Raw genomic sequence first — 14432 nt, forward strand, 5'->3', positions numbered from 1 at the left:
AAAAATAAAAACAATTTGATAGCGCCTTCAAATGCGGGCCAAGGCAATCTCTGTCACCTTTCGTTTCCTGATATTTATTGTGCAATAATTACGTAACCAACAGCTGCGGATACCCGCATAACGACAACTGAAAAGTGTCACACCATCAAACATTAACAGAATAGCTCCCGACCATGGCGCATAAAGCATGCACAGGTTACAGCTAATCGCCCCTACACAATCGCTCATTCTTCCGAGCCCGACTCCTTATCCCATTCACCATCCAGCTCCTCTTCCTCCCCCTCCGCATCACTCGTGTCCACATTTTCTATGTCACTGGACTCCCCCTCCTCAACATCATCCAACAAATCCTCCTCATCCATCTCCTCGCGATCACATTCCATCGGCTCCTGATCTGGATCCGGTTCGGGCTCGGCTTCCTGGTCATCCTCCAGGTCTTCCGCCATGACCACATCCGCATCAGCAATCGGAGATGGTAGCGCTTCAGGAGGTATGGCCTTCTCCGATAGAGACAGTGTTCGGCTAGTCAAACGCGGCGGTTTCGGAGGAGGCTTCCAGTCGGCCATCAACGCTTTGGAATCGACCAACAATTTCGGCTTTTGGAATTCAGCATGCAGTAGACATTCCTGCACAATCTTGGTATTAACACACAACACATGATGCCCCTTCCAGTATTTGCATAAATTCAAACTCTGCAGCGTATCAATAATGTCATTTTCGTGGAACATTGTCACCTGCGACAATTCCTTAATACTGAGATTACTAGTGGCATCTTTGAGTACTTCTAAGAGCATCCACGACCAATAGCTCCGGTAACTCAACTTTCCGAGATCGGATAAAGGCTTCTCCGGCGAGCCGACGGCATTCTCCCGACGGGATAACTCATAGCTGAATCCAATGAGAAATTTCCCATAGCCTTTGCGCTGGTATGGCGGCAGTGTCATAATACAGGCCAAATTATTTCCCTCCAGGGAGTCCTTTTCTTTGGAAAAATAGCCCACCACATGGCATCCATCCTCGTCGTTTTCCGTCAAGATGTAGAACATGAACGATTCCACATCGAAGTACAGTGTTTTATGATCGAGAAACAGTTTCGCCAGCAAACACAGACACTGGCAATACACTTTGGCTTCTTTACCGTCCACTTCGTACACGGAAACATTGTCTTTTTTGTAGATCTGCCGTCCCGGAGGATGTTTCAGAGGACACACATGGTTTTGATAACTATGGTAATGTTTCATATATTTGATGCAAAATTCACAAATGTAAAGAATTTCCCGGCGACCGTACTCCTCCGGATACGGAGAGAAATACCAGGTATCAATATCGTAGCGACCAAAGATTATCCTGTCAATGTACTTCACTTTGGTGCGCTCTTCATGTAGACGCTCCAGGGTGGCCTGAGAAAACAAAAAGCAATTTAGCACAAAGTCAAGGGAATCAATTCCCGAGATGACGGATTGTACTTGGGGATCAAAGATACTCGTATGGGATAAACGATCAAGCAATCTCAGTAATGACGAAAAAATTCTCAAACGTCTATGCATGTCAGATTTCTATAATATCAAAACTTATGTTAAACTTATATCAAAGATAAAAATCTTCTCGAAATACACTTTCATTCAGCACTGAAAAGCCAACAATCTACAGCTACAAGTTTACAACGAACGATAATCACAACGAATTTCCCATCGGCATCACAACGTACAATTTCCCAATGGACACATAATCAATCATAATTATATTCACACAAAAAATATTTTTACTTAATTCATTCGATGATTCGAGAAGCAAAACATTAAACAAAACTTTTTCATTAAAGCTGTCACACTAAAAACTTGAAAAATTCGAAATAAAACCAAACGCCACCATGTAACTCTACACTTTCATATTTCGCTCTTCACTTCCGTTTTCCTGAGAAAATGTCAATATAAACCCAGTGTTATACAGATAGACATCTCTGGAACGTGTTTAAACTTTTATCGAAAAACAACATTACAAAATCTGCAGTTTTGTACGGCAGAAATATTACTAACCTGTGACGGCAAAAGGTCTGCTAAACTAGGCTGAATGTGGTTCATCTCATCGAATTTCCTCCTGGCGCTTCTCGTGACTTTTTGCGTACTTGAATCAGCCACCACACTGACCGGCGCTAAAGCTTTGTTTCCTTCATTTTTCAATATCGCTGGCGTCTGCGGAGCAGCAGCAGCTGCAGCAACAGGGGTTACCGGATCCTCGCGAAAGCGATCCAGACTAATCCATTCGTCTAAACGTCGATTTTGTCCCTCATAATGGACGAAATATTCCGTAACTTTGGTCCGGGAATTTTGCCGTACAGCCAGCACCTCACCAGTGGCGGTCGTCCCATCCTTCTGGAAAATACTGTAGACTTTATCGATCTGAGGCTGGAAGGATCGGTTACGCAGCTGAGGCCCATTGTATGACAGAGATCGTGTGAAGTGCTCGTCCACCGAGTAGGAGTTCTTGGATTCATGATGGGAGGCTGTGCCGTTAACGTACTCGTGGATCCCGTTTTGATAATTATGGTGGCCGTTCTCCACTGGAGCACCATAATATCTGGAGTCACTGTCTCCGTTGAGACTCTCCATGGAATACGCGAGAAAAAAGAAGGATTCGCTGAAATTAAACTTTCCGTGGATGCTGTACAAGCTAATCGAATGGAAGCGATGTTGATTTGAAAAACATCGTCAAAAAGGCCGTCTCCATCCAACTAGGGAATCAAAACGTTACTGTACTGAACTGTGGCTGAGGACAAATTCTGAAACTCCAGAAAACGAAAGAAAACGATAAAAGTAGAAGCTCAAAGTCAGAAATGAAAAGTAAAAACTGAAAACAGATTTCTCAAAGATTGTTTTCAGCAATCAGTAGAAATGAGCTGCCTGATGGTGAGCAATAAGTAATAATAAGTACGTGAGTCTGTGCTCTGATCCAATCCTGCTGGAGGGTTGGGATCTGAGTTATTCACCTAATTCGGTTCATTTTGTGCACTTAGCGTCTCGTGCTCTCTACAGCAATTACACCTCCACTCTCGTATGAAATCCATTGGAAATTGTGGCTGTGGAGTCTAAGTTTGTGATCAAACAAGCTAAAATCAAAGTTTTTTACTTAGGATCTCCAAATAAAAGTCATTGCCGAATGCCGACTACCTAATCAAATTTTTAAATTGTAATTGTAAATTCGCATTTTCAGATTAGTTCTTATCCAAATGTGAGGAACTCAACAGTGATCCACAAATCTGCATTCACTATTGCACTTAGTGCACTACATATTTTACCTTGACTGTGCTAGAATTTTTCACTGAAAAAAAATCCATACAAGGCTACCAAACGGACGATGCATCAGCTCAAGCCTCACAGTATTTATAAAGTTAGTCCACGCAATCAAATTTTATAACTGTGGGTTTTTTCCAAACCAATTAAACGGACATTGCAGATCACGCCTGCACAAATAAGAACGCCAGAAACTACAAAATGGGCTTGAAAACGAAAATATAACTTACAACCTCCAGTAAATTAAAACTTTTAACGATACTAACGTGTGCACTCGGGTTAAAACTTCGATTTTGACTAACATGATCACTAAGGTTTATATTCAGTTATTAACTAATGGGACATTGCGAGATAAACTTGTGAAAACTAAAATACTATATTTGCGTCGTAGCGGGAAAATGTCAAGAGCCGGACTGCCAATTTGCCTTTTATTATCTTGAGTCTTTGATTTCACATTTATCTGTTTTTCATAATCGGACTGAATTCAGCGTGAAAGAGAAGGCATTTCAAACGTTCGACGAATTTTTGTCTTGGAAAGCTGATTTTGAAGATGTCACCGCTAGTCAGTTCAATCACGCCAATGGAGAGAAAAAAACAGGAACCGAAAGTTCTTTCAGAATGTATTCTTGTTTTCGGAATTTTAAATGTGCCGGAGACGGGATTTTGAAAAAAGAACGAAAGCTCAAATGTACCGCTTTTATTAAGGTACGTTTTAGTCTTTTAGAGCATTGTTAGTAAATCATACATCAGGTAACAGAATAAATTTTCGAAACTAGTAACAAAGGTCATGTAGAGCATAGTGCAGAGTAGACCATATTTAGCAAGTGCTAACATTAGTGCACAGCTGCCGGTATTTATCAAGTGGTAACATTAGTGCACAGGTGCTTGTAAAGCGAAGTGTAAAACACTATGCTGTTATTGATTACAACTTAGTTTATGCCGACTGTAGATGGAGGTGTAATTTTGTGCACTTAGATGGACGCTAAGTGCACAAAATGAACCTCCAGCAGGATTGGATCAGAGCACAGACTCACGTCTTTATAAATACTGTGAGGCTTGAGCTGATGCATCGTCCGTTTGGTAGCCTTGTATGGATTTTTTTTCAGTGAAAAATTCTAGCACAGTCAAGGTAAAATATGTAGTGCACTAAGTGCAATAGTGAATGCAGATTTGTGGATCACTGTTGAGTTCCTCACATTTGGATAAGAACTAATCTGAAAATGCGAATTTACAATTACAATTTAAAAATTTGATTAGGTAGTCGGCATTCGGCAATGACTTTTATTTGGAGATCCTAAGTAAAAAACTTTGATTTTAGCTTGTTTGATCACAAACTTAGACTCCACAGCCACAATTTCCAATGGATTTCATACGAGAGTGGAGGTGTAATTGCTGTAGAGAGCACGAGACGCTAAGTGCACAAAATGAACCGAATTAGGTGAATAACTCAGATCCCAACCCTCCAGCAGGATTGGATCAGAGCACAGACTCACGTACTTATTATTACTTATTGCTCACCATCAGGCAGCTCATTTCTACTGATTGCTGAAAACAATCTTTGAGAAATCTGTTTTCAGTTTTTACTTTTACGTGAGTCTGTGCTCTGATCCGATCCTGCTGGGGGGTTGGGATGTGTGATATTCGTATAATTCAGTTCATTTTATGGACTTACGTATTGCTCGGTGGCAGCGTTTTGCGCATCCATCCACTCTCTAACTCTCCCGAAATCCACTGGAAGTTGGAATTCGGAACTGTAATAGCGCTTCTGAGCGTACGAAGCACACTGCAATAAAATCATAAAAAAACGAAAAATGCACATGCGGTACTTGATAACTGCATGGGTAAATAACGATGCCATGAGATTCAGTAATCAAATTTCCTACATTTTCTTACTGCAATCTCTGAAAGAGTTATCCTAGTCTTAAATAGTGAGACATGCTCGACTCTTTAGAAATTCAAAATCATTTTGCAATGTTATCCATTGGGCCAGCGGTATTTTTTGGTTAAATATTGTCGGCTTATCTTAAATATGTCGTCTACAGATCTGCGCTGTGCTCACTGTGTTGGCGATAAATCCTTTTCGACGAAGTCAAACTTAAACCGTCACGTAAAAAAGTACCATCCAGAATTTGCGGTTCCAACAATTGGTGGGTTAAAAATAAGACTGCGAGATAAACTTGTGAAAACTATGGATAACATTGCATACCGCTGGCCCAATGGATAACATTGCAAAATGATTTTGAATTTCTAAAGAGTCGAGCATGTCTCACTATTTAAGACTAGGATAACTCTTTCAGAGATTGCAGTAAGAAAATGTAGGAAATTTGATTACTGAATCTCATGGCATCGTTATTTACCCATGCAGTTATCAAGTACCGCATGTGCATTTTTCGTTTTTTTATGATTTTATTGCAGTGTGCTTCGTACGCTCAGAAGCGCTATTACAGTTCCGAATTCCAACTTCCAGTGGATTTCGGGAGAGTTAGAGAGTGGATGGATGCGCAAAACGCTGCCACCGAGCAATACGTAAGTCCATAAAATGAACTGAATTATACGAATATCACACATCCCAACCCCCCAGCAGGATCGGATCAGAGCACAGACTCACGTGTGAATCACATATGCATGACTCATCCGTATGTGTTCAGTATAAAGGGCGGTAACATATTCGACGTTGAAATGTAGAATAGTGGCCACTGGGCGAACAAAATCCGCTGCTTGTGCTATCATTCTGCGCGGTTATTTCCACAATTTAAAGTTTTTTTCTCGATTGTATTCTCATTTCCATTGTTAGTTCCCCCAAGATTTATTTCAAGGTCTACATTTTACTACCCCTATACGAGAAAATGCCGGTCAACCAGCACTACGAGTACTGAATTCGCCTGTCAAACGCTCTTGTCGATTTGGTTCTACCGTAGTCCGTAGATAACACAATTACAGCTTCTTATCGCACAGTCATTTTATTAATTTTCAGTCACAATTCGAACATTCGCAATAAATACAAAACATATCACAAATAAAAACCGACAAAACAGTCGCACACGTACAGTCTTTAAACTCGTTGAATATGAGCACAGGTCAATGGTACATGATCACAGGAATGCGAGAAATGACAATGACACATGATCCAGGGCGATGTGGAATGGACTGACAAAAGATCCAGGGCGATGAGGAATGGACACCGTAAAAATGCTGCAACCGGGGTCAACAAACTGGAGGAAAATCAGGCGATCACTTCTTCCATCCGCCTCCCCAACCCCATCCGGATCCACCCCATCCGCCCCAGCCATCACTGCCAAAGAAGCCCGAAAAACGTGTTAACGAAATACGTATATTTCCATATTTCGAGTTGAGCGTAAATACTCACCCGCCCCATCCTCCCCAACCAGGTCCGCCCCAACTGCAATACCAACCAGGAAGTTAGAAATGCAGAATTTTAATTTTTAAGAATAAAATCAAAGGTCAATATTACGATTAAGAGCTGATTTTGCTGATAATCTGAATTAATATTCTCATTTGAAAACATTAGTGGCTTAATTTTCAAGGAAAAAAATGCATAAAATCAGCGTGACCTGACAAAGCGTTCATACAGATAAATAAATGTTCAAATACGTTTTGTACCATTGAGATCTGAACCGACGAGAGTTTCCCTAACTTTAATTATTTCAAAGGTCAACCGAAAACTTATACCTAACGTTTTCGCTTACCCTCCCCATCCGCCCCATCCACCTCCCCATCCGCCGCCCCATCCACCCCATCCTCCGCCCCATCCACCGTTACCCCATCCACCGCCAAATCCACATTCCGCAAATGACAAGAATCCGAGCAGTAGTATGAGGAAGAACCAGAGGGTGGTTGTTGTCTGCAGCAAAATACGGTAAATTAGCACCCGCACCAGGGATATCAAGACAAGTAGATGACACTCGCGAAGCCGAAGGTCAGACGTACTCTCATGGTGATGATGCCCTTTATGGCGGGGAAAACTAAAAACTTCTAGCTGAAGCAATAAAGGGCAAAACTAAATTAAAGTGGCGTGAAACACGATAAAGTCGCGACAACTAGCCAGCAAAACGCAGACTGAGGACTGCAGATTTTCTGATCACTGGTTTATAAATCCAGACGGCCCATAGCCGCATAATCCGGTAGAAGAAATCTGTGATGTGGATGCGATGATTGCGAACGGTGTATGTACGTACGTACACTTGCACAGTGACCATCGTTAACTGGCTTTTAAAATATTGTAGCTAGCTTGTAAGTACTACCGGAGGATTTTTCCAGGTGCAACATTAACAATAGAGCAGTTCAGATCGTACGGTTGTCTCAGCTTGGTACTAAAAAACCGCAACTTTCATTGGGCTCCAGGTGGAGCAGGGGACGTGCGTGTGGCATTGAGCAGGTATTAAAGATAAAAAGGTACAAGTATGTACGTAACTCCTCCTCCGCAGTTCAACTGCACTTCAAGGTCAGTGGTCAGACGATTTAATGCCGTACTCAAACAGTTTAAAGTTTTTTATGCTGTAAATTTTAATTTCGACGAGCAATACTTTAAATATTATAAGTACCTAAATCCACACAGTAAAAATTCAAAAATCCGGAAAAACAAAATGTACAAATTGATTCGGATTACAGAAAAAGTTAGGTCAGCAAGAGCGCCGCAGATCTGCCAATCGTAATCAGTCCTTGCATCAAATACACCTCCAGACGCCGGGAAAAAGAATCACAAAATGAGATCATTGACTTCCAAATCTTCGTTAGGTAAGCTGCCAATTCGGAGTGCTGACCCCACACCATTCAGTGCATTCACACAGCGCCATCAGATAAGTTGTTCATCTTTGGATACAGGGAGTGATCTTCCTGGAAAGATCCCAGTGAATCCTGAGTGGCGGCATTTTTTAGGGGCATTCCGGACTGCGAGTATTTCTTTCTGGCTTCCGACTCGCAAAATGCTTCTTTGGCAAGGAAGTTTTGTCTGAGAATTTTGGCATGCAGCCAGGAAGGCAGATCAGGTACCATGTAGGCGATTATCCTGGTAATGATGAGGATAAAATGCTGCAACAAGGAAAACAAGAGCCATACAATAAGCGTAAAACAGAGAAAACTATCAAAATCTCACTTGAGAATTATTAGAATTTACCTCTTTACATCATATATAATATAACATTTCGTTGATTGTTTTACAGGTGTATTGATGGCTCAAAGTCGGTTTCTTTTAAAACAAACTACATTTATTGTATACAAGTATATGTAACACTAGGCACCGAACTGCTGGCATCCATAGTTACGCAGGAATAACCGAATAAGCAACAAGTTGTCATGTCTGGGTGCAGAAATAACTCTCAAAATCAAAAATATTTGTATTAGTAATTCGTGGGCGTTTGAGGAATTTTTGCGAATATTTTACGCAGTTTCACCCACCTCCAGTACTAAAACCAGCACCAGTCTGGCGGCAAAAATATGCCAGAATGTCATGTTATAAAAATATCTATAATCCCCCTCCTGTGGTCCATTGCGAAAATCCCGATAGTTACAAAATGATGTTGAATTGGCAGGAGAAATGTCCGGCTGCGGTCCCACATCCGGCGGAAAATCCGCCACGGAAAACACAGACAAACTCCATGGCACATAACCGCGCATTGTCCCATCCGGTGAATAGGCCAGCTTGTAGGCAACTTTTGGCACGAATTCGGAAGTGAAGGCAATTACAAAGGCCTGTCAATATAGTTACTTAAATCAATTCCTTAAGTTATCGTGTGCCACAAGGACACTGAAAATATTTATGCACGTTTATAAGTATTGAGACATAGTAACTTACATTGGTAACAACGGAGAACTGAGCAAGATGCTGCAAGATTTTCAGCCACGCGCCTGCAAGGAAAAATACATTAAAAAACTCTAGTACCAACATTTTGCATTCACCGTCAAGTAAATTACGACGTGTAATAAACAACATAGAATACAACGAGCAGAATGAATTTATTTGTACGCTTAAAGCTGCACATAATTTCTGCATAACGAAAAATTGTAACGCACCGATATTTTTGGCGATTTGTGGAACTGGACGGCGATACAGAACCAGAATTTTGTAGGCATCAAAACGTATTTCAAAGAGGTTCATAAGTAGAACGCAGAGCGGTGCCAGTGGAAACGCCACACCAAATGTTGTCATGAATCCAAACTGCAGAACTGTAAAAAATATGTCCAAGTGACGAAAGGGGCAATTCATCTGGACTTGTTATTTCAATGGGCTTGTTATCTCAATATTGTCTTACTCATCCTAGTGTACTCTTTGAACATAATCAGAGCCGGGAAAGGTCGCAACTGAAAATCTTTTTCCCAGCGATAAAACCGTCGAACATGAGAGAAAAACTTGATGATGTCCTGATTAGACCACCAATTGTGGATGACGGGAAAGGCTGCTTCGCGTAGAATGGAGTATACTTGTTTACCCAACAGGATCACGGCTAACTGGATGCATAATTCAATCAGACATCCTGCTTGATCACACTACAAAAACGATAAATATGATAAGTACACAGGTACACTTACACAATAGTTATTTGTTACATCATAAATTAATGCATTTTAACGGTGTGCATTTCAAATCAGTGAATGTCCATAAGGTAGAAACTTATATTTTTATTTAATACTGCTAAAGTAACTGTAAGCAGATGTTTATAAATCTGAAAAAATACAGCAGTTAGAGACTGACAGTTATTAGGAATAAACTATTGGATATAGATATAATGGACAATCTGATACGTGCTCGAACTTTCAGCAACAATTAAACTTACTTGATCGACGGGAATGTTGAACCATCCTTTAGAACCCGGCGTTCCAGCAGGAACGCTAAGATATATACAATATTAGAATCAAAATGTTGTACACGTCCGATGCTACCTGTAAATTAAAGAATCAGTGCTTACCGGCCTTTGAAAAACGCCACATAAACCAGAGAACTGTAACAATTGACAAATTCAAATATGTAATATTTCCACGTGAGACTCTCTTCGTATTCGGTTTGCGTTCTTGGACACTCTAAAACACAAGGAAATCGTCATGCAAATCATTTCCAAAACAGGTCAAAATAATAATACCATTAATCTAAGGCGGGTTGTTCTTACCATTTTCGGTCAACCACTTGGCCAAACGATAATAAATCTAAAATAAACTATTTCTTATCCAAATTGTAATGACAGTGCTTAGTTATTTTCCTCACCTTTTCCAGAATAAGAATAACAATAAGGTTGAGAAGTGCCGACGTGATGGAGGTTATATACGTGGCGTACTGGCTTGCAAAGGTCTGCCGTGTGCTGCTGGTGGCGTAAAGGGCGACGACCACCAGCATTCGGTACACTACTGTACCAAAAACCGCGGCCAACACAACAAACATCTGCAACACAACTGCACATCAATTCCACATCATTCATTGCACATTATACTGTCAAAAATTAGGCATAATTGTTTTGCAATCAGGAATTTGACGCATCATGTACCATAAAGGAGATGACCGATGTGGATACGAAACAATTGCCCAGTCGCTTCCAGCGTGGCACATACGGTTCTTCCGTATTCGTTACCGGGTTCAGCCGTACTTGTTTGACCCGCATTCCCAGTTCCGGTCGAACCGGCTCCTAATGATTAAGTGGGCCTTTTTAATTCCAGGAAAATATGAAGAGTTATCCACGCGAAAGCAGTAATTAGTCAGTTAAATTTTATAACACACGCAATGTGCACGCTTTTGCGACTGTATTAAGCTGTAACTGCAGTCGTTTTTAAAACAGCTGACGGGCTTACGTATTGTTCAAAGGCATCCAATGTATCAAAATTCCACGCCAAAACAGACTGACGTCGTTGCCATAATTCCAGAAACACCATCGCCCATAGCGCCATAAACGCCGAAAAAAACATGGTGGCCGAATTGTCGAATAAATATGTAGCCTGAAAAGTGCGCCTGATTATGTAAAATCAGATAAATATAACAAATATATATCCACATTATGTACGATTAGTGTTATGTATCAAAACGCAAAACGATGTGTTTGCAGTTAATTGTTTTCTGACAAGCAGTCGACCATCTTCAACGCTACCGTACTTTAGCCAGCGCGCACGATTCCTTGAGTTTCCAGAAAGGACACCATCTGAATTCAAACATTTTGAATTTCTGATACAAATTAAAAAATCTGTTAACTTGTTTCCGAATAGCTTACTTGTCACACAGTGGACACATTGTCGTATTGCCAATGAAAGGGTCATAACAAATAGAGTTCCTGAAAAAAAAATTCATGGAAATACTTCACTGACCACGCATGACACGACACATTCTTACGAGACGGGATCATTTGACAGAGATGCCACTCCGTAGATGAAACATGCCAATCCCACAATAGACGGAGGTATGAGCATGGCGGTGTAGAATTCCATCCAAGCAAAAAAGAATGCCAGCCTCTGTAGCAAAACATGCATTCAGTGCGCGGGCATCCATGAAAAATTCTTTGTGCAGATCTACCTCGCCGAAATACACTTTTACATAATCAATAGGCTGGATTTTAAACCAATTAGTGAAGCGTCCCCACTGATCATACAGAATCTACGACAAAGTATAGAAATTTGACTTAATACGTATGATTTTGTAACAACCGCACGGTGTATTTGTACCGCTCGCATATTCGTGGGTTTTTGTTTTGGCGTCCGTTCCCATGGTCCATCATGTAGTGGGAAAGCGGCGATAAATGTGTTGTTGGCCAAGAGACGCTGAATTCCTGCAAAGAAGTTCTACCTGACACATGGGAGTTAAATACTTTTATAAATAAATAGCATTGAGGTGACTAGAATTAAAAAGCAGAAATAAATATAAAAAATGAGGTAAATTTCCATATTGTTAGGTGTTAAATACTTTTATAAATAAATCGCATTGAGGTGACTAGAATTAAAAAGCAGAAATAAATATAAAAAATGAGGTAAATTTCCATATTGTTAGGAAGCTTTATATTTTTTTCTTACCAAATTTTGTGGGGTTGCCTTCATCGTAGCGTATTCTTGACAAACATTCCCAGACAATCCGGCTTCGTTGACCGGCTGAGAAAAAGCTGTCTTCGTCGCTGATGTTGAATCTGTAATTTTAATAAAAAAAATGGCTCACACAGTTTCCCAAAGAATATAACATAATGGTGTTTCTTACTGGTCCATCCTGGCTTTGGAGAAGAACGATGTAAACTGTTCCTGCATGGGCGGAAGAAGCTCGCGGTCAACTCGAAACGGATTAGGAAAATAATGTAGCAGCTCATCGTCTTGCAGGTTCTCGTTTCCTTTCTGGAAAAAAATTACGTTCTGTAAATTTACATAATTATAGTAAAGGAAGCCAGTTTGTTACACGTACAATAAGAGGCATTTTTAATTTTAAAAAATCTGCATATTTCGTCATCATGTCCCATGTTCCGTGGATTTTAATAAAACACAGCGTTGGAGGCACATCCAGCTTCGGCTCGGCGGCTGGTCCAGCTCGCAGTCGGTCAATGTGCAGTTTGCTGTTTATGGTGTCCAGTCCGGGTATAAGATGGCCGGGTAACTAACGCATTAACAGGTTATTAGGGAAACATTAACCACAAGTACAGCAGCTTCCTTGCAAATTCACATATGAATAAATTACGCTCGGGAATACGTATCGTTATTCGTTTAGCCGTTTTAGCGATTAAACTAAAAAAAACAAATACAAACATCTGTATTCCACAATTATACGAGCGCAACTTATACGTAGTCTGAATAAAAACGGTAAATTTTCGACGATTACTAAGAAAAATAATTACGACAGACAAACATGCATGTCAAAATCGAAACAAAAAAGCCGGTGGAATTTCGGAGTATTGCGTTTAGAAATTTTTTTACAGGTTTAGTATCAATTTCCAATTCCAGTCCTTCTTTCTTCATGTGCTCCTCAAAATTGGTCCGACGCAAAGCGCGACGGCTGTCGATCGATCGCGATCCAGTTTGGTATACCAGCACAAAATCTACTCGCCGTTTTCCATCCGTGAAAAACAAGGTGTCAGCATCTTTTGGCGTTTCATCAACCTAAGGTAATGAATATTTACAGCGATCTCATTAATTTTATCAAGTGATGAATTCTGGAACCATGGATTCGCCAGATAAAGTTAAATTTGTGTAATCCACGGAGGAACATAACAGAAGAAAAACAGCAATTTCCCCAAAATATTTGGAATTACAGTATTTGTGTCATTACACTTTTACCTTTAAGGCCACATTCCCGGGGGTAACTGTCGCAGAATTTTTTGGAGACATTTCAATACCGTTTTCCATCAGTACAGATTATACAACAATGAAAATCAACGCAGCTATTCACCGCTGAAGACTTCTGCTAAGATCCATCGTGAACGTAAAATCCACTTTCATAATATTACTGATGTGCTTATTTGTGAACTTTGTCGCTGTCGATGTCTGACGCGGAATTGTAGAAACGAAAACCGTTCAGTTTTGCATCGTAACAAAAGACCGATAAACCGGTTACAACAAACCAAAATATGTGAGTAACATGATGACTGCGTAGAGTGCGCAACGACTCACCAAGACATGTTCTACCGGTGCATTCATAACGGCCTATAGTATTTTGTGGGATGGGATTGTATATCGCGGTGTGAAACTTGAATCACTTCGCCGCTATGTGGGTGGGACTAAATGCTCGTAAAGTTCCATAACCTACACGGATACATAAAGCAAACTTATCTGTCCAAAGGCCCCTTGCAAAAACTAAACCGAAACACCTCCGTAGACTTGTTAGTTTGTTAACTCAAATGAACCGCGACGGTAGACAGGCAGGAGCGATTCAATGGTGAGTCTGCGAAATTGCGAATCTGGAGCACGAGTTGAAAAGTGCGGCAGTCAGGTACGGTATGATTGCAATTATGCCGTGTAATGCGGATCCTGTGGCGTATACAGATCGATCGAGGACGATTTACCTGGTAGCTGTTTTATGCGGTTTGAAATACGGTACGCATGCATAGCACTGCGTGGTATATGTACGGATCGGAATATTTAAAAATAAATACGGTCTTCAATATTAACGTGCCGGTACAAGTTTAATAACTGCCTGCATGTGCAAGTACTGTTCCCTGTTAAAAAATAATTGTTTTC

At 40.6% G+C, this 14432-nt stretch overlaps 3 protein-coding genes across 3 annotated transcripts; all 3 read right to left on the bottom strand.

Annotated features, from left to right (window-relative positions):
• Positions 1 to 27: 27 nt before the first annotated feature.
• LOC129598176 (histone acetyltransferase KAT8-like) lies at positions 28 to 2873 on the bottom strand. The gene is made up of 2 exons (XM_055495954.1): positions 2037 to 2873; positions 28 to 1400 (listed from the first exon to the last, which is right to left on the bottom strand). Exons 1-2 carry the CDS (start codon positions 2607 to 2609, stop codon positions 225 to 227), a joined length of 1749 nt encoding a protein of 582 aa, XP_055351929.1. The 5' UTR covers positions 2610 to 2873; the 3' UTR covers positions 28 to 224.
• A 3358-nt stretch (positions 2874 to 6231) lies between these two features.
• LOC129591833 (anoctamin-5-like) lies at positions 6232 to 14141 on the bottom strand. The gene is made up of 24 exons (XM_055487663.1): positions 13533 to 14141; positions 13173 to 13355; positions 12667 to 12855; positions 12469 to 12599; positions 12291 to 12400; positions 11946 to 12049; positions 11797 to 11877; positions 11617 to 11735; positions 11498 to 11557; positions 11383 to 11428; positions 11085 to 11228; positions 10784 to 10921; positions 10507 to 10680; positions 10412 to 10448; positions 10214 to 10325; positions 10082 to 10136; positions 9560 to 9794; positions 9321 to 9473; positions 9103 to 9155; positions 8706 to 8999; positions 7239 to 8339; positions 6998 to 7152; positions 6658 to 6690; positions 6232 to 6582 (listed from the first exon to the last, which is right to left on the bottom strand). Exons 1-21 carry the CDS (start codon positions 13599 to 13601, stop codon positions 8091 to 8093), a joined length of 2736 nt encoding a protein of 911 aa, XP_055343638.1. The 5' UTR covers positions 13602 to 14141; the 3' UTR covers positions 6232 to 6582; positions 6658 to 6690; positions 6998 to 7152; positions 7239 to 8090.
• On the bottom strand, positions 6522 to 7244 carry LOC129593808 (neuropeptide-like protein 33). The gene is made up of 4 exons (XM_055490279.1): positions 7239 to 7244; positions 6998 to 7152; positions 6658 to 6690; positions 6522 to 6582 (listed from the first exon to the last, which is right to left on the bottom strand). The coding sequence occupies exons 1-4, from the start codon at positions 7242 to 7244 to the stop codon at positions 6522 to 6524; spliced, it is 255 nt and encodes an 84-aa protein (XP_055346254.1).
• Positions 14142 to 14432: the final 291 nt, after the last annotated feature.

Source organism: Paramacrobiotus metropolitanus, unplaced genomic scaffold, assembly GCF_019649055.1.
Source record: "Paramacrobiotus metropolitanus isolate TYO unplaced genomic scaffold, Prichtersi_v1.0 Parri_scaffold0000003, whole genome shotgun sequence".
NCBI lineage: Eukaryota > Metazoa > Tardigrada > Eutardigrada > Parachela > Macrobiotidae > Paramacrobiotus > Paramacrobiotus metropolitanus.